The 26,525-nt window shown below is 48.4% G+C and overlaps 1 protein-coding gene and 1 long non-coding RNA gene across 2 annotated transcripts in view; one reads left to right on the top strand and one right to left on the bottom strand.

Moving 5' to 3' along the window:
- LOC114010579 (uncharacterized) overlaps window positions 1–26,525 on the bottom strand; it is a 258,400-nt gene that overhangs the window by 216,324 nt on the left and 15,551 nt on the right. The window lies entirely within an intron of this gene.
- Window positions 437–12,976, top strand: STC2 (stanniocalcin 2). The gene is made up of 4 exons (XM_055811753.1): window positions 437–717; window positions 2,871–3,013; window positions 5,517–5,728; window positions 9,341–12,976. The coding sequence occupies exons 1-4, from the start codon at window positions 567–569 to the stop codon at window positions 9,726–9,728; spliced, it is 894 nt and encodes a 297-aa protein (XP_055667728.1). The 5' UTR covers window positions 437–566; the 3' UTR covers window positions 9,729–12,976.

Raw genomic sequence — 26,525 nt, 5'->3', positions numbered from 1 at the left:
GCACCGGCGGCGCCTGGGGCGCCCCGAAGTTGCTTTCCCATCCCCGGGAGGGCCGGCCTCCCGGTGCTGCCTCCCCCCTCCAAAGCAGCCCGCTCCTCCAAATCATCACAATCCCGCTTTTTCACCTTTTTTTTTTTTTTTCTCCCCCCCCCCCCCTCGCCCATACCGCCGGGGGAAGGCACCTTCGCACCCCCTGGCCGCCGCCCGGGGCGCAGTCCCTGCCCGCTGCCCCCCGCACGCCCATCCCCCGCGGGGCGGGGGGGCCGGGGGGGCGGGCGGCTGCAACCTGCCGGCGGGGGCAGGGCCGGCCCCCGGCGGGCGGGCGGAGCGGGGCGGCGGCTGCCATTGGCCGCGGCGCGGAGCGACACCTGCTCGGCTTCCTCATGCGAGTGACACCGGGGCTCGGCGGGGATATTTGAGGCACCCTCCGGCACCGCCGCCGCCACTCCGCGCTCGCCGCCGCGCCGGGCACATGCGGTTCGCGGGGCCGCGGCGAGGAGCGCGCTGGGCCCGGGTGCGGCACCCCGCGGGGGAGGACGCGGCGGCGGCGGGGGGAAGGCGCGACCATGTGCGCGGAGCTCCGCGGCAAGCTGCTGGCCCTGGCCCTGCTGCTCGCCAGCGCCCGGGCGGCGGCGGGCACTGAGGCCACGCACCCGCCGGAGGGGCCGCAGGACAGGACCCCGCAGCAGAAGGGGCGTCTGTCCCTGCAGAACACAGGTACGGGGGGGCGGGGGGGTCCGTGCGTGTGTCCCCGGCGCTCCAGATGCACCGGGGGAATAGCCGCGTTGAGTTATGACAGGCGCTTTATTTCGGTGTCCGACTGTCAGGCATAAATCATCAGAGGAAATAAGAGCTGGCTGCTAATTACCTGTAAAGCCCGGCTTTGCCAAGCACGTGTTGCCCTTGCAACAGCCGCGGCAGCGCTCCGGGCCAAGCGGCTCCGCAGCCGCGCCGGGCACGCTACGTCGGTGCGGGGCGGGAGCGGGGCCGGGGGCGGCGGGAGCCCCGCCGAGGTGCCGGGCTGGGGAGGAGAAAGTTTCTCGGCGCAGCGTTTGAAACCGGGGCGGCGGGGGGGGGGGGGGGGACGGGGCGGGGGGGACGGGGCCGGACGGGAGGGAAGGGGAAGCGGCTGGGAATGACTGGTGCTTTGCCTCCTCCATAGGGAGTCGTGCAATGATGCAACGGACCGGGGGTTTCTCTCCTCCTCTCCCGCCCCCTGCGCTCCCTCCTCCGGGTATTATCTGCCTAGAAAAAGAGAGCTGAGGCGTGCGCTTTGCTGGATCGCTTCCCAGCCGTGCAAAGAGAGCGCGCGGGATCCAGACGCTTCCCTTCCCCACCCCCCACCCCCCTTCCCCCCTTTTTTTTTTTTTTTGTTAACACTCTCAGTGCTGCGAGACGTGTTTAAACACACACGAGCAGGAATGCACGAATGCCCATTAGGGACTGCCACATGTGAATCACGGCACTGTGCAGTTCTCAGCACGCTGGAGCCAGGACATGTGATCCGGCAAAGGGTTTGCATCCGGATGCCAACACAAGCACCACAGCTGAGCTCCCGGCCCCCGAGCAGCCCGGCTCCGCGCTCCGCAGCGCTCCACAAAGAGCTCCATTTTCCCCCCCCGCCCCCCCCCCTCGGTGCGCGCCTGTTTGCGCAGCTCTCCGCCTGGGGCTGAGCATCCCCGGGAGCCGACCGCGGGGCTCCCGCGTCCCACCCCCAGACACACCTCGGGGCAGGTAGAAGAGAGGGGGGGGAGGCAGCGGTAGTAATTCCGTTTTGAGCGGGGCGGGGGGCGGTTCATGTGAACTCTGCATTTACACCCGCGGCTCCTCTCTGCCTTGCAGCGGCTTGAAATTAGACTGAAAGTTGCTGTAAAGACTTGCAAATGGACCGCATGGCGGAGGGGGAGGCTGGGGATGTCTGAGACACGCTGCGGTTCGAAGGGGGATTAGTCTGGCTCCCAAGGGCGAGCTTTAATTAAAGGTACCACTAGGGCACAGAGTACAGGAATTCTTAGCATCCTCAGTTCTGGTCTAAAAGCTGCCCCTGTTTAACTTTATCCCCGGGCTTTTTCAGCAACCACCTTCCCTCTGACCATACTACTACATCCATATTTTTTTAAAAGGACCAGAAGCTGTCTTGTTAAGAATTAGGTTTTTTGGGTTTGGGTTGTTGGTGGGGTTTTTTGGTGAGTATTAGACAGCATTTTTTTACGGTATTACGTAACATCTGAAAGGACAGAATAAACACATATGTAATGGCTAGCTCCAGGAGATGTACTTTATGTACTACATATATAAATACATATTTTTTCAATTGATTTTTGCGTAGGTGAGGACATAGTTTCGGCTTTATGCAACCCTCAGTGCAAAGGACACTACCAGTGGGAGTTTTACTATTAACTTCATAGACATCACAACTGGAAGCCCAGTAGTCTGTAAAAATTATCATACTAAATCACCAGAAACCAGCTTAAAGTACTAGAAACAAGAACTTTTAGCTGGCTGGGTCCTGGGCTTTTCCTTTTGGCACTCGGAGTTGACAGGGGGGCTTTGTACAAGTTGGACAGCAAAAATCATGCCTGTCCTTTGCTCCTGAGGAATGCAAAAGCATTAGACAGTTCTCAAGTGAAATAGCTTGACGTAAGCATAGTGGATTTGGCATTTACTTCTTGGATATCGCTTTCATAACATAGTACACCCAAGTTTAGGCCTAATTTCTGCAAAAAGTGGGCATGCTGTGGGTACCAAAGCTTGTCATGTATCTTTTCTTGTGAACTGATAATGTTAGCAAAATAGCTCCCTCTTTCCCTACTCACCACCAGCTCCTATGAACAGTTCTTCAAATTAACTGTAATCGATGCTCATTTTAGCTGAAATCCAGCACTGCCTGGTTAATGCTGGCGATGTGGGATGTGGAGTCTTTGAATGCTTTGAAAACAATTCTTGCGAGATCCGAGGCTTACACGAGATCTGCATGACATTCCTGCACAACGCTGGAAAATTTGATGCCCAGGTAACATGGTGAAATGTCCTACATGTCTGCTAGCTTCTAATAATACACTTGGCATGTATTTTAGTTCCTTAATGCATCTTTGAAAAAAAAAAAAGTTACTGCTACTTAACAAATCTACTTTTGCACATGACCAGCTTCACTAAGAATTTTTCTGTTGATGGGACCAATTGAAACCCCAGAGCGGTAATAGAGCAGCGGTGTGTAACCTGTCCTGGGAGACAGGCTGTCTCTAGCGATCCCTGGATCACTTCCACCTACTGTACCCAGGATCACTAAATCAGAACACTAACGTAGCTGGACACGGTTTTCAGAAACACTAGGCAGCTTCGACTTCTGCCTTGTGTTTGTTCAAAGCTGATTCTCAAATGCAGCTTGGGCTCCCAGTCCATTTAGATGTATCAGAGTATTTCCCAACGTACAGTTACTAGAGTTGGTTCTCGAGACTTGCACACAACCAGTACAGGCAACCTCCTAAAACTGCTGTATCCAAACAAGTCTTTGGTTCAAGCACTAGCGTTAAAATACGTTACTTAGATGGTATGTGGCATTAAGTTTGTCTCCTTCATTTTCTCCCCAGATCATTTATGTATCATTGAGACATCCTGTTATTATGTCTTCTAAACCTACTCTCACATTTCAATGTGGAGGGAAGAGAACATTACGACAGGCCAGTGGCATTTGGCTTGACCATGCAGTTTACAGTATAACTTGACTAAAAGCACCAGCTACATGGCACTGTTGAAAGCATGGTATGAAGTAGAGCTGTCTTTGGGATGCAGCCTGTTCCATCAGAGATGGTGGGACCACCCAGCAAGAAACACTTTAAGTGCTGGAGTTGTAGGGTCAAATTGTCAAAGATGTCGGAAGGGTCTAGCTAGCCATTAAAACAGGAGTCATTTCATCTGTGGGTATGTGAAAACCTTCAACTTAATTTCCGAGTGGCTTCCAGAAGATACTCATTTATTCTTGCACAATGTTCTGTCAGTGAACAGAGTTGACCGAAGGAGTAAGCCCTGTTGGGAGGGGGGGAAGAGTGCCTGTGAGGGCTGAGCATAGCCATCGCTGCCTGCTCCCTGGGATCCCCAGATATTGCCAATCAAATACAGCACATGCCACACCCAGGCTGCCTCCATCGCACTGCAGAGGTATTAAACCCCTGGAGCTTTATTGAATGTGGAGGTGACTTTAGCCTCTGCTACAACATGGCTTTTCATGGCTCATTTCTGTATTATCTGCAGTTATTTCAGGCTGTGTTAAATGACAAGACTAACACTGGCCACGTTCTGTTCTCTGCTTTCTGCTCTTCTCTCTTTCTGAAACCTGACAGTTGATGTCAGATTTGGTTTATATAAGAATTTTCTTTTTTATCCTTATTTGCCTACTGTGATGTGCATGTTCATTACTTAAGGGAAGGGCATGTAAGTGCCTTTAGTATGGGGAATAGAAAGGGATGACAACTGAAGCGGTTCTTTGATCGGCAAGAAATATTTCTGACTTGAAACAATCTGGGGACAATGTTTGCTTGCAGGTCTGGGTGAATCTTAGTTAATGTCAGTGGAGCTGTCCCAGTGTACCCTTTGGATAAAGGATAACAAGAATTCGGTTTTCATGAAGCGCTTGTGTAAAATAATCTGAAGTTAATGAAGAGATGGAGGCAATGCAGGATGCTCAGCAAAGTAAAGGGAGCCTGAGCAGCGCTGTCAGACTGCACCAGATGCACCATGTGTTGCAGTTAGTGTCAGATAGCAGAGAGAAAAGGAAGGGATGGGTTTGATGCCCACTAAGCGAAAGAATGAAAGAATCAGAAACAGCTGTTAAAGAGATGCTGCTAAAGCAGCTTTCCTGTGACTTTTCAGTTTCTTGCTCTGATTTGCTTAATCTCACTTACAAGTTCTTGCAGTAAAAGGCATCAAGACAGTGTAGGATTATCACTAGTGCTGATTTGAGTCCCTCTCTGAGGAAGCAGTAGAGAAAATACAGACAGCTGGGGAATGGGACAGGTGGCTATAGATGGTGCATTCCTGTCTGAGTTTGCAAACTGGTTTTAAAATTAAAAGAAACCCTACTTTGCAGTTACTGAATGGGCATCTGCTTGTGGTCCTGGGGACCTCAGCCATGGCAGGATGTCCTCACCTTTGTGCAAACTTGCTGTGCTGCCACCCCAGAAGTGAATGAAGCCAGTAACTCAAGCACTGAATGATTTCTACGTGCTTACTTTAGCACTTTCCTTTGCTGGGCGTTCAGCTCTTGGAGCAGAGGAGACCCCAAAATACCAGTGAGGAAGCCCTGTGTGTTCAGCTCCACTGGGATAGCAAAGCCAGGTAACTTGGTGTGGCCTTTAAGGGCAGAGAAACAAAAAGAGGGGGAAAAGCCTTTAAGTGATACCCTTAGCAATGTAATAATCCTTGACATTGTCCAACAGAGGAGCAGTTGGCTGGGCATAAATCAGCTGCTGTGCTTAATGGACAGAAATACAGACCTACTCCATTTCTTTTCTTCTCAGGGAAAATCTTTCATTAAAGACGCTCTGAAGTGTAAGGCTCATGCCTTGAGGCATAAATTCAGCTGCATCAGCCGTAAGTGCCCTGCCATTAAAGAGATGGTGTTCCAGTTACAGCGGGAGTGCTACCTGAAGCATGACCTCTGCTCCGCTGCCAAGGAGAACGTCCAGGTCATTGTGGAGATGATTCACTTCAAAGACCTGCTGCAGCATGAGTAAGTGCCTCCGTGCTAGTGCAGTCAGAGGCGTGGGAGCTCCTTCCAGGAGCGCGGTGGTGCCAATGGGCTGTGCACCTGCCCAAGAGCTGTTTCACCTCCTTCTGGCCTTAAGCGTGTCTTGTTTTCCCATGTACAAGACCAAGGTAATGCTTTCTTCACAGGGCCCTTGAAGACTAGTTTGTTTAGAGGGTTGGATGTGGCTGTGGAAGGAGATGAAATGGGTTGAAGTTGGATCTGGCTCTTTATGTATGTATGACTCCTTGGTCCTGCTGTATGACTCCTTGGTCCTGCTGTTTCCAGAGGCATCTTGCAATGTCTCTGTGCTTTCTGAGCTCAAAGGCACCATTCCTGACCCCAGTATCCTGTTAAAGATGACAGCTAGAGGAGAAGGGGGAAGAAAGTCTATGTAAAGTTGTCAGCAAGATGATAATTTCTTCTTTAAATACATACTTTCAAATGTCTTGTAGTTAATTGTCCCTGAAAGAGCTGCAGTCCCCCAGGTAATCTCCCATTCATCTTACTCTTTATTAATCTCAGATGCTTTTTAATAAAACATAAAGGTGTACAAAATGAAGGCACAAGTCAGATTTTGAGGAGTTCATCCCTCTGACTGGGAACACAGCTGCCCCCTGAGGAATGGCAGGCACAAACCCTGTTTGGAATTGATCAAAGCTACTACATGACAGCAACAAACCAGTCACAAGCCATTTGTAACAACTCTTTGTGCACAAATGCAAAAATCGGAGCCTGTTTTTCTTGCAGATGAACATCTTGCTCTCAAACAAGAAGGCTGAGCCACAGCCTGGCAAGAGCCTTTACCTTGGAGCATCTTCCTACCACGCCTCTGTGCCTTTTTATCCGTAGCAGATATTGGCATAGAAACTCCAAATCCCATCAATCGTGACAGATAAATGGTTTTTACAGAATAATTTCTTTTGGACCTTTAGCCTTACATTTGCATTGGTGCTTAGATTCCCTTACTTTGTGTTGAAAAAACGCCCCCAATACTTAAGCTGCAGTTGCAGAGAGACAGCAGTTTACTCTCAAGTGCAGAATAGTCTGCTGTGGTTTGTACAAGCTGGACATGTGGCCTGAAAGCAAGGTCTTTTCCATGGATATAGTTGAGGCTGGGATCAAAGGCATGGCTGGTGGCAGGACCTGGCCTCAGCAGGGCTGCTGGCTGTGCCCAGGGCGAAGGGCAGCATCACGCTGGCTGGGGGAGAGGGGAAGCAGGGCTCCATCCTGCACAGCAGCACCTCTCTGCAGGTGCTGCTCAGGCTGCATTGGTAGGCTGTAAACTGGGTACCTGGCACCAATTAACACACACAAACCCCTCCCCCCATCATTTGGGGATGAGAACTATGAGAATCAAAAGCCTCTCCAAAGAGGATTAAGTTATCCTTATTTTACGAACACATTAAAGCTGGACTGGCTCAAAGGCAGCTGCTTATTTCTGGGGAGCTTAACTTGGGGGGTTCTCAGTTTCAGAAGAGACGGGTCATTCAGCTGAACACCTATAATTTGCACAAATTCATTTAGAGCTTCCTACACTTCAGCATCTCGCAGAGTCAGAGCTTGGCTCTCCTGTGCAGGACTCCCCAAATAGAAGCCAGCCAGCCTCCTCCCCTCCCCTAAATTTAGAGGCCATCTACTGAAGCTCTTGAACTAGGGAACTTGTTCAAGATCAATGGGCAAGTGTGGCAGAGCTGGAAATAAAATCACGTCTGCTGACTTGCAGCCTTGTGCTCAGTTCAGGTACTATGGTCAGGCCAGCTGAAATGCAGAAAGTAAAACAGCGAAGGAGAAATGGGCCAGTATTAATCCACAGGGCTCTGGCAGGCTCTGAATACCTGAAATATTTGGCAGCTAAGCCACTTTTTAGTCATACCAGCAATGTTTTTCTTACAAAGATTTTTTGCAAAGGTTATGCCCAATTTCAACAACTTTCCATTTTTTTATTTTTTTTTTTCCTCCTTCCTGCTGCTGGATCACTTTGTATGCAATGTGCTCGGTTCTCTCTCATCTTCTAGTTCACATTTAAAGCAAAAGCTAAGAGCGGAGAAGCAAGTGGCAGCTCTCAGATTTATTCTCTGACTCTTCTCCCGACGAGTGTTGAGGAAGGCAATCGGGGCAGCGAAGTCTCCTCCTGAGTCAGCTGCGGTGGGGTGGGGGTCAGGCTGATTTGCTATGGTGGAAGTGGTGACAGGCTCTGGCAGATCGGTCGCATTCCAAGTAATTTTTTTTTTTTTTTAAACGGCAGAAACAATCCAAACATGGGAAATATTTTGCGATAGGGGGGGAAGTAGGTGGCTGTCCAAGATTAGTCATTGCAAATGAGTTGAAGCAGTTGGGCAGAGTAAAATCAGGGCAGTGGCAGACACTGATCATTATCTGTTGGTTTTCCTTGTCTCTTCAGACTTAGTTTGTGGGAAGAGATTTAGACTTGTCCGCAGCCACCAGAGCTGGTGGCGTGTGCCCAGGCGCAACCCCCCCCCCCACCCCATACAACCATGACTGCTGACCCCAGACCGTTCTGCACTTGCATGGTGGATGGCTCCCACCATGGAAGACTTTAAAGCATGTCCTCCTGGGCCCGCTAGCAGCTGAGCGGTTGCGTCAGTAAACAACATCAATATTGACCCACAAAAACTGGCGACCGCAACTATTTTAAAATTGCTGCACTCAGTGACCTGTGGCTGAGGAAGCCGGAGTGCCTGCGCTGGGGCTGCGAGTGCTGGGGGAGCACAGGGGAACAGATGGGAAGCAGGAACGGTATTTGGCCATGGTGCATTTGAAGTCCTTCTTTGGCTGGGAAAAGGTATATGCTGAAAGCTGTGCTCTGTAAGGAAATAAAGGAAAAATATCTTGGTGTGGGAGGAAACAATGCCACCAAAGTGGATTTCTGTGTGAGCTCTGTGCAGTGAGATCCTGAGTCCAGACAGGATCTTGCTTGTGGTGGAGATCAACACCTGGTGCTTCAGGGAAAGCTAAAGACGATGAGAAAAGCCAGAGAACCTCCAGCAGAGTTGCTGTTGCTTTTCACAGAGGGGAGGAAATGCCTCCCTCTTGCAGACTAGTGATCGCTGTACGCTCTGTACCAGCCGTGCGCCGGGATATAGCAAGCTGCTTGATGGAGTTGATGGCTCTGGACGCAAGCAGGTTTCCTTTGTCGTGTATCCTGACTAGTAAAGGTGAAGGGGCTCGGACAGAGAGAGATGCGGGAGGTGTGAGACAGCAGTTCTTCCCTTCGACAGCCTGGTTTGCCAAGCCTGTAGACCTCGTATTCCTCTGGTGAACATTACAGTTCTCCCAGAGCATCCCCGGTGGGGGAGCAATCAAGGCAGATCCAGCACTTGAGCGAAGCTTCATTTGACAGGATGCCATCATACACGTTTCTTACAGCATTGTGGCCAATTGGAATAGAATACATCATGTAATAAACATACGGTGCAGAATTGGTCTGCAAGGCTGCCGGGTCAGCGGGTAGCAGGGGGCTAACACTGCTGAACTGTGCGGTGCACAGGGGAGGGTAAGCCGGGGGGGCTGTTCCACGTGTTTGCTGACTCACATCTTTTTTGACTCCCCTTTCACTGTTTCCTTTACCTCTAGGCCATATGTTGACCTCGTGAATATCCTGCTCACCTGTGGCGAGGAGGTGAAAAAGGCAATAACAAGAAGCGTCCAGGCCCAGTGTGAACAGAACTGGGGAAGTCTCTGTTCCATCCTGAGCTTCTGCACCTCGGCTGTGCATGGTGACACCATCCTGGGTCCCGAGAAGAAGCCGGGTGAAGCCAGCAAAGGCGCTGCTGGCCGAGGGGACATGCTGGCCGACTCTGACCACCGGGAGAGCTCGCGAGCATCTAAGGCAGAGAGAGGTACTAAGGGCCACTTGAACGCCCATGCCCGGGTGAAAGCTGGGGGCCACGGTCCCAAAGGGCCACATGGGATCATGGACCGGGCAGACGAACTGTCCGACTTCTCTGACATCCGGAGGTGAAAAAGGCACCAACTCCCCGTTCCCCCCATGCTCCCCCTCCACTGGAAACTTCCTCCGTTGAGTCCCATCTTCCCGTCTATGGACATTCCAAAGCATTTCCCATTCAGAGGTCAAGCACAGGGCATTGCAAGATATATATGGACCTCGGCAACAGTGTATATAGTAGCAAAGGGAGAGCAGTGGCAATGAGTTAACGATCCAGCAAACTCAACACTTGAGCAGCCACCAAGCGTGGCAAAATGTCTCTGACTAAATTCTTTTCCCCTTTTTTATGAAACGGACATCAGCTGAAATTTAGGATCTTGTTTGGGGGGTTGTTGGGTTGTTTTAGGGGTTTGTGGTGTTTGGTTTTTTTTCTTGGTCCCCTTGGCTGGGGAGAAGGTTCCAAGAGGGCTCTGCCAGATTGCATGTGGCTGCTTGTGGCTTAGCACCTCCAAAGGTTTAGGGCACAGCCTTACAGCAGATGGCTGAATTCCAGGGGGATTTGGTTTCTGCCTGTGGCTGAGAATGCAAGAGCTCAAGGCTCTCTATGTGACGCTCTCTAATGAAATAGCTACCCTGTCTCTTGCACAGGAGCTGTGCGGTCCAGAGCTCCACCGCTTTCTGTTAACTAACTTCTGAGCCATTGTTCCCATCTGGGTGATGCTGCCTAGTTGAAGTGCCCCCTGTTTGTTTTTTAACCACTGCATAACTCGACACTTGCTAATCCAGTCACTTCAGCACGTCAAAGGTGAGAAGTCAGCTTCCAGACAGGGCAATGTGACTGTTATGACTTGCACAGTATAGAGGACCCCCCAAGAGTGTGCTCGTGGACTTGTAAAAACCCTGTGCATATTCTCTGCTTACACCTGCCCACTCAGTGATACAGGTCCTCCACCCTGAAGGACAGCCCGAGCTTAAAAGGATGGGCACAGGTTCAGGCAGCGAAGGACCCCACGTACTTAGTTCTTCTGTAGGGCTGGGTTGAAGGCCCATTGGAAATCTGTCTGTCCTTAGCAGTAGCGTGGTGTGGTTTGCTGGGGTGTGGAGCCCTGCTCTAACCTACCTATCAGCTGTGGTTTAACCAAATGCCAAAGATAAGGAGAGGGGGTTGGCTTGGGGTTTTTCTTTTTAAATGACCACCATTCTCTGCAGAATGAGTTACTAAAGATGAAGAGTGTCAAGAGCGTGTTGTTTCTAAGCAGTTGTAAGCGTGAATGAGGTGTTTGGGCACATCTCTCCTACCCCCTATGCAATTGTAATTCTCAGGTTGCAGATCTGCAGTCCTATATCCCCAGATACTGTACTGGAAATGGAGGTTACAGCATCCACGGGGACAGAAGGGCGAGCTCTTTAGCTTCCTCTGGAGAAAAAGCGAGTTTTCTTAGAAAGTGGGAATCACACCAGGGATTTGAGCCTTCTCATTTAGAAAGTTTGGGAGGAAAGCTGTGGGGGCAGGAAGGCAGTTCAGTAGAGACAGAACGTACCCAGTGAACTAACGTACGCCTTGTCGCATGGTGGGAAGGAGCTGTATAAACAGTAGAGGGTGTTGGAATTTGGCTACAATTTCCAACTCAAGATTTTTGTTACTGCTAAGTGAACACAGCTCCTAATAGCTATATTCAGGGTTTAATGCATGTATCCACCCGCAGACGTTATAGGCATTGCTTTTAATAGAAGCCACGTAGGAAGCAAGAGAGGACCATTAAGTTGAAAAGGTGTGTCTCTATGTGATCACCAGGTCTTTGAAGACATGATCTTGATCCTGCCTGGTTTTAGCTAAGTTCTGTGACAAAATTGTCATTTGACTCCATTGGGAAGAGGTGGGATCCGGCCAGGTACTGTAACAGCAAAGCCCATGCTGACCAGAGGAGCGGAGCTCCTGGCACAGAGTGCCAGCTGCCCGGCTGGGTGATGGTACAGCTCTCCCACGGAAGGGGCACCCTGGCTGTCCCACAGAGGAACTTGCCAAGGTGGGCTCGGGCCCCTGACGGCCAGCTCCTCTGCTCCAAACCCCCAGTGGCTGCTGGTGGTACCCTAAGAAGGTTTCTAGCGTGCCTCCATGGGTTTCCTGCGAGCGTCCTCTCCCCCTTGGCGGCATACAGCCACCACGAAGAACAAGCTCAAACCAAAAAGACAATCCAAGCATTTTAGCAAAAAAAAAAAAAAAAAAAAAAAAAAACCAAAAAAAACACACAGAAACAACTCACTACCAATGTAATGGTCTTGCTTTGGACTAAAATGAGACCCCTCTCTCATTAGAGGTCTGATTCATCAATGGGAACCAAACATAGATCTACATCCTTGAATGTCTCAGTCAACATATCACCTCAGCATGCATACAGTTTTATTTGTATTCAGTTGTTCTGTGGGGGAAATTGTATACTCCCCTTCTTTAGTCAATGAAAATTTGGGGGCGGGGGAGGGCAAGCTGTGGGTGGGAGGGAATTTTGTATAAGGCATAATTTTTTTTTTCCTCTGTGTGTGAAGATTTTATGTGTCCATCTACTGATTCCACATATGCTATTATTGTAAATATTTAACATTTCTATTTATTATAGTGTCCCCATTTAAAAAAGAACACTGCTGGCTATGATAATTTAAACGTATGTCATGACCTGTGTTGTATATATTCATGCCACTAGTATGGTTTTTTTATGTTTAAAGCTGCATAAATATAGTTTTATACAGTTCCATAATGTTATTGACAGCATAAATCATTTATTTATTGTTAAACCTTCTTTCATATCTAACAAATAGGGTGCGTTTTACCTGAGATTATTTTATTGTGACATCTACATAGCCTTAATTCTTTATAAAAAAGACAAAAAATCTCCATTTAGATACTGTATGATGCTTTAATTAACATTCCTTATGAACTTGCTGTTCACGAAGGAGGTTTAGCTTAAAAGCCAAGGTATGAATGTTTCCTTTATGCTTTGCATCTGGAATGAGCCTTGTTCTGGAATGAAAATACTGGGAGAAGCAAAATGCCTACTGGAAAAAGATAGCAGTAAACCCTGGAAAATGCTGTCCTAACTTAAAAGTGCTGAACTAAGGAAAAAAAAAAGAAAAGGAAAAAAAAAAAAAAAAGACAAACTGTCCTTAATTCCAAAATCTCTGGGAGAAAAACATACTAGTTTAGTCTCATGTAGAAGTTGCAGCCAAATAAGCTTGTAAAAAGAGAAAATGCATATGGCTTTAGACAAAGTTCTGTACCTTTCACACTATTATTTTCCTTAAACACTAATAAATGTTTTGAATAAGTCTGTGGCTGGGTTCTGTTTAGCTGGAATTTCAGCTGCTGCTGTAGGGGGTAAGAAAATCTCCCTGAACCTGGGCCAGCAGCTTCAGCTGAGGGGGGCAGAGGTACCCTGGCTGCTCGCCCCCCAGGGTCGTTCCCCCCCTGCAGCAGGGCCCTGGCTTGGGGCTGGGGTGGGATGCGGGGATGGAGCCAGCCCTTCCTCTGTACAGGGAGGGCTGGTGCAGGGGCAGAGACCTTGTCACCACTGTGGCATTCCCTGGGAAAGGGAGACCTTGCTGGCTGCTTAGCTGGGACCTGGCAGCTTGGTTTGAGGGGAAAGGGAGGTGGGGAACAAACTAGAGGATGAAAAACATGCGGAGCAGAAGCTCGTGCCCTTATCAGGCTCAGAAAAAGCCCCTGCTTGTTTCAGGAGGTTTTTTTCCCCTAGCAGGAGCCATGGGTTGGGTTCATTGCAGCATGTCGAGAGCCACCTCATCTGCTTTGAATTAGTCAGTATTCAGGTTGGGAAGGGAGTATGGGGATGCAGATGCTTATGGGTTTCTTCTCCCTATCCAGATGATCTTGGATACAAAAGTCCCTTGGGAGGTGGCACGCTGTGCTCAGCCAGGTTGGCTATGGGTGCAGCTCGGCATCCCATAAGGGCTGGGAAGGGGATCTGTGGCTGACCACAGCACCCACCCGTGGGCAAGGTGTCAGCAGCCCCCAGTGCAGGACCAAAGCTCCAAGCACTGGACTTCAGCTAGACCCATGAACAACAGTGATGCTTTCTAAAAGCTGTAATATCTGGTAAGATTTGTCCTGCATCTATAAAAGACCTAGTCCATGTAACAGCAAGAGTTACCCTTTCAAGGTTGTACCTTAAAAACAGAGGACATCCATTTGGCTCTCCACTGTCAGCTATTATCAATAAGTACCAGGCAGTGGCTCTGTACGGGGATGTAACAGGCACATACGGTAGCTGTAATCCTCTCTCCCATCATCCCATCACCATCCCAAAGACCAGATATCAAAATCTTAAATGCTTACTGGAGTTTCAGCAAAGGAGAAAAGCAAAATCCTAAGATTTACAAAAAGCAAGCTGCAGAAACAGCACTTTTGTGTTGTCTCTGAAGTCATTTTCGTACAGCATCGGGGTGTAGGCAGCAAGGGGATGGGGAAATTATGAGAAAGCACCTCAGAACATAAAGCACAGATTTTTTTTTAAGGCTGCTTGCATGAAAAAGCACATTTTTAACACTCCTTCTGTGGGGTTTAAAAATAACTAATCCAGTTGAAGCCTTTGGATGAGATGGGCTTCACAAACCTAAATGTGATTTGCAGCAATCTAGGACCTGTAGCATTTCTTTGCCTTTAAGTGCAACAGCTCTTCATAATCCTGCCATGGACTGTCATCAGACACCAACGGGAAAGTGCCTCTTGCCAGCAGAGATGTGACAGAGTTTGGTGGGATGTGATCTCAGACCCGCCTGCAGTCAGGCTACAGCCAAGGAATAGCTTGTACTGCTGTTGGACCACTTGCTAGCATTAAAGATCCCGTTGCATTTTTTTTGCAGAAGCTGGTCCACACACTGTGGCTGTGATGCAGCTAAGGTAACTGCATCCACCCTTTACCATCCTCCTGACAAATTCAAGTAGAAAAGTTGTTTTTCATCTCCTGGTGCATAAAGTGGTGAGACTACATTCAGCTCCAAGACGTGGCTAGACATCAGCGATGGAGAAGTGACCCTTGCCTTCCCTTAGGGCATCACGTCTCACAAAATAGCACAGCAAATAACAGAGCAATGACATTAAAAAGTACAGAAGCACGGAGAGAAAAAGAAGCCCTAAAACAGACTGCAGAGCAGGGATTCTGCATTGCACAACCGAGAAGTGTATAACCTAAAACACATTTAATACCAGCATACAAGTATGCTTCAAGACTGGAGTGATCTTAGCTCAATTTGGTCTGAATCACTTTACAAGTGAGTAAGGAAAACCAAACCAAGGCAATTCAAACTGCAAATCCACGTCCATACACAGGTCTCATCCAACCGAACAAATCCCACCGAGATTCATACATGTGGTCCATTTGGATTTATTCTCCTACGGGCTCCCTGTCTAGGCTCCCAAAAGAACAAAATTAATTCCAGATATTGGCTTGCTCAGGCATACCAAAACATTTACAAATGTATATGGCAATTTACATATGTCAGCCCACATAGTGAGCTGAGTCAAACCTCCTGCCAGTGCTTCTGCGTTTGTCTTTGCCGGTTCCCAGCTACTGCCCTTCACTCTGCTCCCTGAGCCCACGCCGGGAGATGCCAGGAGAGCTGCTGCTGCAGCTCCGGAGCAGCTCTCTGCTGCGTCACGCCTGATGAACTCATCACAGTGATTGTCCCAGGTGAGGCAATAGTTAAAGCTTGCTGGGAAGCCTCTCAGCAGCGTTTTTAAAGCTATTTCCTGACATCTCACCAGAAACACAAATCCCACGCAGTTTTCGCTGCTAGTTCTGTTCGTGTTTCCATGCTCTCCTCGCAGGCTCTCGCAGGAAAGGCTTCTCTCACGCCTGCTGAAGTCAGAAAGTGCTGCATGCCTCCCCAGCCACAGCAGAGCTCCAGCCTCAAGCAACACCAAGCAGCCTGCATCACCCGGCCCCATCACCGGCACCTGCCCTGTGACCAAGCAAAATTGTGTTGGGGGGATGCAAGGGGGTGCAGCTGGACCACCCCCAAGGCAGGAGCTCCACTTGATGCCTCGCAAGGTCCCTTCCAGGTCTGTCCCTGCGGTCCCAGCACTAACAGGCCCTGGCACAGGGCTGGGGCTCAGCATAACCATATCATTAGTGAAATCCTAACAATTTTTGTTTCTGTACATTTTCTTTAGGGAATAACTTCCCAGCCGGTGGAGCATTTCATTTTGAAATCAAAACCTCATGTCTTTCTTGATCGAGAATGTAAAATGGGGACTTGAGGGTTTAAAGACATGACAAATTATGGGAAGCTGCAGGGGCTGAGAATTCCTATCTCCAAGGGTGCCGACTGTTATAGCCTTGACCTTTTCTGCAAATACCATCCTCCCTTATTAAAATGTGGCTTGGAGTTTATTTAAAAATTCTTTTAAAATAAGAAGTCATCTTTGGAGAGTCTGCTGTGAGGTTCTCCATGTAGGTGGGGGGTATAGCTTTTTTTAAGGGTGTTCCTCCACTGCTGTGAGGTAGTGCCCTAGGGGCAGTGTCACCGTAGGGAGCATGCTGGCTGTGCTGCCATGCATCTCGGTGGCTCTGGTGACACCACAGAGATCAGCTCTGAGATGTGGTTCTGCAAGGAGAACCTCAGCAGCGTTGGAACAAGCCTGGGTCAGCTAACACAGTGCAAGAACATGCCTCTGTGGTACAGACAGTGCCAGTTTCATGGTGTCGTTGGAAAGAGCAGCTTATGGAAAGGCTAAAACCAGGCTGCATTTTAACATGGCATAGGATCAGCCCCCTGCTATCTAAGACATTATGGCGCGTAATCCCCTCTATAAACCCCGCTTCCATTTCTCAGATTTTCTGCAGTTTGTATCTGCTTTTCTCTATCCCACAATCACACGGGGCTACATTTGTCACCCATGAATAATCCCACTTGCATTGCAGAGTCTCTTCCTACCCTGGAGAAAAATGCAGTGGGAGGTGTGGGGAAGCTCAGTGAAAGCTGACAGCCAGGAGAGACTGGGAAAGGCCTACAGAGCGCCTTATTTAGATGTCCTATTTTAAGATAAAATTAAAAGGAACTATGCACATTCAGCATTTTGTTAAACTGATACGAAATCAAGCCACTATGAAATCAGTTTGAAGAAGGGTGCAGTGCACATGCTTGAAGCCTTCCTGAAATAATAATAATAATAATAATATTGTTATTATTATTATCATCATTATTTTCAATTGCAGTAGCTCCTGACTGTCAGCAAGTCCCAACCTTGGGGCTACCGATACATACATCGCAGGAGAGAGTCCCGGTGAAAGAGTTTCATCGCCACTGGTAGAAGGAAACGTTGTCCTTTGCCTCCACATGCAGAAAACAGAATAGTGTCTACCTGGGCACTGAGCGTTAACTCACTGCACAAGATGCTTCTGAACAGTAATCGTAGGAATTACATGTTTTTCTCTCGGATCTACCACCTACACTCGCTTGTCCAACGCCTAACACTAGCTGATGATGAGTCTGCAGAAGCCTGTTAAAAGCATTTTGGCCTGGACAGGCCAAGGGAGATACAGCAGCCAGGATGCCTTGGGAGGGGCAGGGGGTGCCAGGGAAGCTGGAACTGCTCTGCAGCAAGAAAGGGCTCCCAAGGGTCCGGGCAACCCATGGCAGCAGCCGGCTGACTCTGCAGATTCCTGGGAGAGATGTGTTTTGTGGCTATCTGCCTGACATGGACTAGTGAAAGCTGGCCACAGCTGACAATCCAGGACCAGGGAATGAGTCGCGGATAATAATTAAAAGCCCAATCCTGGGTTCACCAAAGCCTCTGCTAAAACATCTTATTGATAATAGTAAGACATTAAGATTAAGCTCTTGCTGGAGCTGGGAATCACTGAAGCTTTCCTGACTATATAAGCTAATCAGGAATAGTCTTAACAAAATCAGAAAATAGATGAGGCTGAAAATAATCTGTTCTCAAACATCCCACATGCAGAAATGCCTGGATCTGAGGCACGGGGTTTTTTTGCAGCACTCCCTAAGCACAGACCATTTGCAAACTGTAGAAGAGCAGGCAATCCATAGCATCTTTCAACAGCATCCAGAATTGTACGACAAAGACCTGAATGCAGCTTTTAAAAACCTGAAATTAAATTTAGTAGGCTATATGACATTATATACCATACTGCTCAAATTTTGGCCATCCTACACCTAATGGCCTCTCTCTTTCCTTCTGTTGGTCCTGTGGCATAGCTTTAATACAGCATGGGAAAGGAGAGAGAACCAGCTATACCCTCCCGATGAAAATGGTAGCAGGATGATACCATTTATTTGAGAAAACACAGCAATTATTCTGAGCAACAGCATAGAAGTCAAAACCTTGAAAGGGTGGAGTGAAAAGGACCAGGAGACAGTACTGAGAAGATGTGATGGTGCCATTTGAGCACATAAACTCCTTTAGGAGCTTGCTTGGAACAAGCTGTTCTTACAGTATTGCCAGACTGACCAGAAACCAGAGCAGCATTAAAAGGTCCAATTGACCAATAAGTTGGTCAAACCCTCTCTCATGAGACTGCCAGCCAAATTTGTAAACATTGCGGGTCAGATAAACATACAAATGTTGCAACTTATTGGATTCACATTCCTCTGGCAATTACCTATGTTTTCTTCTGTCAGGACGAAGGGTTCAAGTGTATGGCGGGCAGCTGACGGGAGGATCGTGTTCTCTACCAGCGTGAGGCACAGGCAGGACAGAGAGGGCAGAGGCTGCCACGGGAAGCTTAAGCTTCACAGGAAAAAGAAATCCCAGTCCCCAAAGTAACACCTATCCTTATCTTTGAAAGAAAAATGTGTGTGTATTCCGATCATTGCAATTCCCTCAAGGATGAGAAAATGACTGAATTTAAAAAGCTTTAGAGGCCGTAAAACCTACCAAGCATCATAAACCAGGTACTACTACTGCAGGATTGCTTTGGAGCAACATCAGCAGGAAGGGGGGCCCTGTCCTGAGAGGTGGCTCACCTGCAGCAGGCGCAGCGTGTGCCCAGCAGCCTGCAAGCAGCAATGACGGCGTGCAGCACGGCGTTGTTGGAAGGCATGAAAGGCACACACCAGACTAATTCAGCAGACTCCCCCTAGTCCTCCCCCCTGTACGCAGACTGCCTGAGGCACGTTTGTGGCAGCGAGCACGTTCTGGTTCTGTCCTTAGGGCTGTAACCAGCAAAGCCCCACGCTGCCGCAGCTGCTGTGAGATCCAGTGTTGTCCCCTGGCTGCGACCGCAGAGCCACAGGTGTAGCTGCACCCTGGTACACCCATGGTACACCCGTAGCGACGCTTATGCAACCCCGGCTGTAATATGTTCGATGACACACACACACACCCCCAAACACAGCTCACTCCTCTGGCAGAAATACAGTGGGGCCACTCTCATCCAGGATCCTCCTATGGGACTGGCAGCTCCGTGGCCGCATTACACCAGGGCTGGTGCCCCCCATTATGGTATCTGGTGTTGGAGAAATTAAAAATAATTCTGATTGCAACCTCACAACCAACCGAAAACCTTGCTAAAGCATAAATCTGGCTCCGAACTGTGCGCTCCTGCTGAGCAAAATAGAAGCACGTTGATGTGGTGCATCTCAATATACGTTACCGAGCAATCTGGCAGTGCCCAGAGACAGCAGGGTCTGTGATACCCATGGCATCAGCTCACAGGTTACAGTAACAGAGCATGCAATTAGCTGAAATGCTGCTACTGGCAGTAATAGTACCACAGGCCCCGACTCCGGCTGTGATACCCTCGGTCCTTCATACAAAAATGGCAAAAAAAGGACATAGAGTCCAATCAGGCCAGAGGAAAAGGTGGGGAAGGAAAAATAAAGACATAGAAACATCAGTTCTTATCTGTAGATTGTGCTGATTCCCATTCAATACTGTCTGAAAATGGAGCAAATCTTTAGCAAACCCAAAGAGGGAAAGAGAGGAGAGATAAAATACATGAACAGCATGAACAGTCATCCCTGCACCTGTCCTGATGGCTGGCTTTAGTGAATAAGTGGTCAGTGAGGCACCAATCCCCTGCAAGTCTAGGTTTTCTCTTCCAAGTATGACCAAGTGCCATTAGCTTAACTTCAGTATCTCTATAGGTAATATCTGACTGCAACCCAACAGATCTCTAACAACAGCAACTGTGTCTCTGAGGTACTGAAAAGCAAAAGAGAAAGAAGATACACAAGTAAGAAGGCCGTCTCTGCTACGTGTGGCACTGCTGCTAAGCTTGTGCTGCAGTTCAGATGCTTTCAAGCTCCGGAAAGGTAAGGAGGTAAGGAATTAAGTTTCATTCCTGTTGCAGAGCTGTATCTATAAGGCAAATAGAAAGAAAGATATCAAAAGAAAGGGGGGGATGCAAAGCAGGGACTGGATTAGTTGCCTTTAACTGCTTTGGTCTCTTTTTATCAGATAGGTGGAATTGCCACCAAAACAAAGGCCAGGAAGGATAACGCCGCTGTGTCCAGACACAAGAAACAGTTGCTAAAGCCCATCCATGGTGGAAAAACATGCTGTGGGAGCACTTGCCAACATCTTCACATGGCTAGTCAGGAACTGCGCAATCAGCCAGGAGGAGGGTGGGTGGATCAGCCCAGCATTAACAAGCCCAGCTGGCTCTGCCTTGCACCCTTCTCAACAGTTTCCCAAGACAGGGCAACTATTTACCATAAAGAGGCCCTGGGGCACTGATGCATTATTTTATTTCTGGCTTTGAACTTCAGAAGCATCCAGGATTCATGGATGTGTGCCGTTGCTCACCCCAGGTGAATTTACCCAGGGTCTCTTTCAGCCGTACAACCATTGGAAAGCTTCGGTGCCTGCTTTCCATCTGACAGCAGCACAGCTGAACAAGAGAGATGCAAAACTAATCGTACGCAGAAGGGAGCCAAAAAGGGATTCCAGCAACATGAAAACCAGAGGGAAATGCCAGAGTCATACTATCTGCGATCAGTATCTGTGACCCTTCATTTTCCAAGAAGTAGCAATGATAAGGCAGCTCTGTCCAGGTGAAAGATATCAGCAGGGCTAATTGTAGCCGAGCAGACTGATTCTCATGGCAATGCTGTTATCTCCCTGGATTCCAGCTCCCAGCAGCTGCTGTCACTGCTCATAATATCCAGCAGCAAGAGACAGAGAAAGGAAGGGAAAGGCGGAGAAAGGAGAGAGAAAAAATGAAGACAAAAGGAGCAGAGAGAGAAATAACAAACAGAAGGGAAAGTGCAAGAATAGTCAAATAAGAAAGGGAAGGAACAGAGAAGATATGGAAAGAAGTGAAGGCAAAAGGCACCCCTTAGCTGCTCCATGATTTCCTCTTACAGGAGTTTCAAGAGAATGGATCTGACAGCAGAAACTGCTCACTGTGTGTGGATGGCAAGAGGCAAACTCAACTCATCCCTTCCCTGAGGAGGTACGTCTTCTGCAAGGAGAGACCAGGCACAGAGGTGGAAGGCACAGAGAGTAAAGAAATTACTCCAGAGAGATTACCTCTTCGCTGACTCTGCTGGCTGCTTGCTGCCTGTAGAAGACTCAAGAAGTTTAAAAAAATGAAATAAAAAAGAGAAGAGTACTACTAACGAGGCTTAGCCTGTGCACACAGCACAGCACAGAAGGGAGGCTGCTCTGACCCCTGAAAACTGTGCCCCGACAGCAAAGGGATGTGCTTGCCCAGCAGGAAGGGAAGGGAAACTGATAACTTTGTGTCCACTACCACCACATCCCCTGCTAGTCCTGTACCCATCCACTAAATTTCTGGTCCTCCCTGCCTGGCTGTTGCAGTGTCCTACTCAGTTTCCAGATTTTGGACAGCCCCAGCTTCAGATGGGCACGAGTTCTGGGCAAGCTGCCCTGTGCGGTCCCTGAGCTCCCTGCGCACACCGGGAGCTGCTGCGCACGTGCACGGCCAGCTGGACCTGTCAGACCTGCTGTGGTTGGCAGCTGGGCCTGGGCCGCATGATTATTACGCTTGTTATTCCTCCTCAGATCCAGGTAAATACATGGTAGGAGACTCCATGAACCAAGGAGATGACGCTCAAAACAGCCACAGCAAAGGATGAAAGGAACAGTGAGAAGCGACTTGCTCAAGAGCGTGCAGCAGAACAACAGCAACGTCTAGTGCAAGATGGAAGGGGCTTGTTGCCAAAATATAGGTGTCAGGAGCCAGCTGATATGTGCTAGGCTATCCAAGACATCCACCTGGGGCTGGCAGGTATGACCCAGGACCTTCTGGAGACCAGCAGCCTTCTGGAGCAGCAGTTGGAGGCCAAGTAGGACACCTATGTTTGCAAAATTGACTACAGGCTTATTCTAAGAGTAGCGCCTGATGCCCCAGGCCAGGCAGCCTCCCCACACAAGGATTTGACGCTCTGTGCTGGGGAAACACCTCCAGCCGGTATTTGGAAGCAGAGTCATGTGAGCTCTGAGGAAAAAGGTCCAAACCCCTCACAGCTACTCTTAGGGACGTGTGCTTTAGGAATAAATGTCATGAAGATGAGAACAGAAAATAAGACATCATACCCAGCCAAAGGCAATGCCATCGGCAAAACCAGGGTCAGCCTAAAAGCAGCCTCCTGGGTTATAAATAGACAACCAGTGGGTGCCCTCAATGTAGATAAAACATAAATTTATTCTTACTAGATTTTATTTTTTCATTTCACCCACACATACTTTAAATTACATGAGAAATAGAGTCAAACTTATACCATAATCCATTTAAATCCTTTGCACTATGGAGAAAAACTGCACAAACCATACGTGATGACAGCATTTTAAAGGAAAGTCAAACTGTTGGAATGGTGGAAGACACAGCCCACAGGCAGCACATGTCAAAAAGCTCAACAACCTTTGGATGAAAATAACTTTTACCGCAAGTATGCAAAAAAACAATCGGAATCATTTGTTCTGATTTCTTCAATCAGTTTGGTTGAGGTACTTCATCATTCAGGTGTTAATGACCTGGAAAGTAGGGAAGTTTGCTTTCCTCTTCTAGCCATGAAAAAGTATTTCAGGATGCATTCTGCTAGTAGTAAAACCCTGCAGACCCTGACCAGGAAAAATACCTCCTTTAACTCCCTACTTCGAGAATACCTTAGTACATCAGCTTTACACACAGAACAGGCCTCTATATACTTACTTGGTTTTTCATATGTATTTAATACATTAGACAGTTTCATTTAGATAATAATTTTTCTCATTATTTCTTTTCTGAATCCCCATTTCAATCCTGATAAATTTTAAGATAAATCACAAAAGAAATCTGAACAAACATAGGATAAGTTCTATAACTGTGTGAGTCAATGTGTACAGGTATAGCAAAAACCAGAACAAATGTAGTGCAAGGGTTGTATTTAGGGCTCTGACCTACATCCTCTGGTCAACCACAGCAGACCAGTTTAAGATGCCCAAAGGATTTTGCTGTGGCTTGCTGATGGTTACCACTCCTGGAGTAAAACCGACATCATGGGACACACACCTCCATTTCAGGAGTTCCAGAGAGGAGTTTGTTACACCAGCTTAAGCCATCAACAAAGGTCGGTTTGCCCCTGAAAAAACAAGCTGTCAGGCTGGAGAACTGGAAGTTCGGCTCATCCCGGCCCACAAGAACACAAAATGGGGAACTGAGGAGTATCTGAAGCTGCTGCCACTAGATTCACCAGAGCACATTAGCCAGAAAGTCAGACCGCAAACAGTCCCAACAAGTGTGAACCAGGATTTCTGCAAGGAAATAACTGCAACCGACATCAGTCCAGGGCAGGACTGCGATTCACGACCTGAACGTCTTGATGTAAAGCACTATAATGTCAGTGACCTTAATCACTCTGATAAACACATACCCACCATGCTCAAGCCAAAGCTGCCCTTCTCCCGAGCGTGGCACAGAAAAAGGCACAGCACCGTGGCAGAGGCAGGTAAAGAATTTCCACCCACCTTGCCCTGACACCCCTGTATCTGCGGCGCAGGCAGGAGATGGAGGGATCACCACCTGGTTACTTTGCCCTGGGCAGGAGGAACGGGAGCAGGTTAGATGCAGCCCACAGCCCACACCAGCGCCGCAGGGGCTCGCCAGCCCCCCTTCGCCCTGCCCCACCCGGTCCCCCCACGCTGCCAGCAGCTCCCACACCTCCCACAGCCACAAGCACAGACCCTGCAGGGAAGCCCTGACCTCCAGCAGCAATGCCTACTGCACACTGGTCCCAGAGCCAGCCGCTCTCCCGGAGCCACATTTCCCTATTCTGCAGCACCATCTTGCAGCAAGAGGGAGGAAAGCACCTTTCGCTGACAACAGCATGGAGAGGTGGACCTGAAGGACACAGCACTCTGGACTGCAGCTGTTTGCAGGAGCAAAACAGGGAATCGATGGAAGATTTTGATTAGGGATGGATGGCCGTTAGTTATGGCCTCCAGCATCCCAGGCGAACCCCAGCATCAGCGCTGGGGTTCGACTGAACTTTGGAATAGTTTGAAGGATTCAGTATTTTATTGTTAAACTGCTCTGTCCTCACAGACCCTTTTCTGCCTACCTTCCTTGCTGATGGCTGCTTCCCACCCAGCTAAAACCAAGACGCCTGCTAAATTCTCTGCCTGAACCTCCCCATGGGCATTGCTCCCAGCACAGCCCTCCAGCAGCCACCAGTCTGCCCCGCACCAGCACAGCCACATCCCTGATGGGAAGGAAACAAGCGTGACTCATCCACACAAAGGCAGCAGCAGAAGTCTAAAAAGTCTGCTACGTCCCCACAACCTCTACAGTGCTGTCCCTCAGTCCCAGATTTTCCACACTCCCTCCCACGCAGTTTGGGAGCATCAGGGAGACCGAATCCATAGCAGCAACAGCAAAAAGACCCTTTACACCCTTTTGCCTCCCACTGCTTAGGCAATATCAGGCGTGATGAGAATGGGGAGAGGACCCAGAGCACACGGAGTTGTTTGCTTGAGGTTTTCAGTTTATTTGATAGCACGCTCAGTTATGTCTCCTCACTTCTGGAGAAGAACTCAGCTTTCTCCTGTCAGTAGCTAGATTTCTCAGGAAACTCTGAGAATGACAACAGAGGTGCAAGTACTTAAAATAGGAATATTTAGAACCACCAAAAAAATAGCCAATGGGCTTTGAAACAGTGGGAACTTGATATTAACTTTAAGTAGGCCTTAAGTGATTATTTCAAGAGCCTTTTTAGTAAAAGAAATTGAAATTTAAGGCGGTTATTTTCAGGAAAGTTACACTCAGACCATTTCTGCCATTAGTTTTAAAGCTGGTTGCATTTTTTAATGAGAAAAATAATCCAAATAGACCCAAATAACCTATCACCAAGACATCAGATTTTTTAATTTTCCAGTTAAAGGGAGTGGTGGCAGCTGGGAAACAGGGCAAAGCCCATCCTCCTGCACACCGCAGGCTGCATTTTCCCTTTGTGTCAGTCAGTGTGAATGCACATAAAAACTTGTTTCTATAAAAGAAAACCCCCAAGATCTTAACCAGAGGAGGGCTGAGAACAGCCACCACATTGTGTGTTGACTCTTGAAGGCAAAGCTTCGCCTCCTTTTGGCAACGCCAACTTTTCCCACAAAGCCACGGCTCAGATTTGTACACAGCAGTGGGAAAGGAGTATGAACTGTTTCTAAACTCAGTAGGTTGTACGGGCCACAGATTATGGTCAGGATTACCAAAGTTATGTACATTTTCTCAAATTATTGGGGGTTTTTGTTGTTGTTGTTCCCATGTCTTTTTTATTCTCAGATGCTCTTGTGCTCTGAACCGCAGAGCTCTAGCTGGGAGTGCAGCTCTCAGATGTGCACCAGTCTTTCCTGGTATCCATAGTCCTCATCCTCCCCTCCCTGCAGTACCTTTCTGTTTTCACTTGAAGGCAACCTTGTGCCACACAAATCTATAAAAAGAACTAGGCTGGGAAAGCACAGCAGCTGCTTCACCCAGCAGATACCCCACCTTGCAGGTGGAAAGAGCCTGAGCTCCAGGTGCAGAGGAGAAAAAGCTTAATTGTTCCTTTAAGGTTTGATCCATCAATATTTGCACACTTCTGACCTTTCATTTAGCTCCTCTAAACGTGATTTCACCGCTCCCTGATCACAGCCTTGTGAAGTGCAAGGAAAGAGATGATCTGCAGCTGCCCCAGGAGCACACACTTCCCTGGGTGATGCCTCAGTGCTCACCGCCTCTTTTGGCTCTTTGCAGCAAAAGCATCAACAGCGGCCACAATTAATAGCAGAGACAGAGCGGAAGCTTAATTTTGAGCAGGGACAGAACAAGCTGGAAAGTATGTAGATAAGAACGATATTTCCTAATCAGCTGTCCCCGAGGAATTTCATCTTTGGATATTTGGGGAGCCAGTTATCTCAGCCATTAGTGAACTTGTGAGGGACAGGTGAGATACCAGCAGACGGGCAAAGGGCAAAGGTAGCATCTCTCTTCAAAAGCAGGAGATGGGAGGAACCAGGCAATTATAGACCTGTCTGCTTAACTGTGATGCCAGGAAAAATACAGGGGGAAATAAGTACCTGAAAAAAAACCCAAGATAAATAGCAGGACCCCTGGGCTGGTCAATAGTGAGTGGTACAACATGGTAATGTGGTTTATGCAGAGAAGAAGAATACAAGGAGATGCAATATAGAAAAATTTAAGAGTCCGGGGCTCTAAACATGTCTTTTCCATTCAAGGGAACAGACACATTGATAAATGATATACATCCACCTCTTGACACTACTTTGAAAAGAACAACCAATAACATTACTGTCCATTAAGCTGCATTTATGAAACTGCTCTTCAAAGCAGAGCAGTATTTAACATTTTCTTCTTTTCCTTCTGCTTAAAATGACCATCTGGCAACAGATTTTCTGGATTG

Source organism: Falco peregrinus, chromosome 8 (assembly GCF_023634155.1).
Source record: "Falco peregrinus isolate bFalPer1 chromosome 8, bFalPer1.pri, whole genome shotgun sequence".
Taxonomy (NCBI): Eukaryota; Metazoa; Chordata; class Aves; order Falconiformes; family Falconidae; genus Falco; species Falco peregrinus.
Note: the sequence above shows the minus strand (reverse complement) of the source record. Positions and strands in the feature narration are given on the sequence as shown.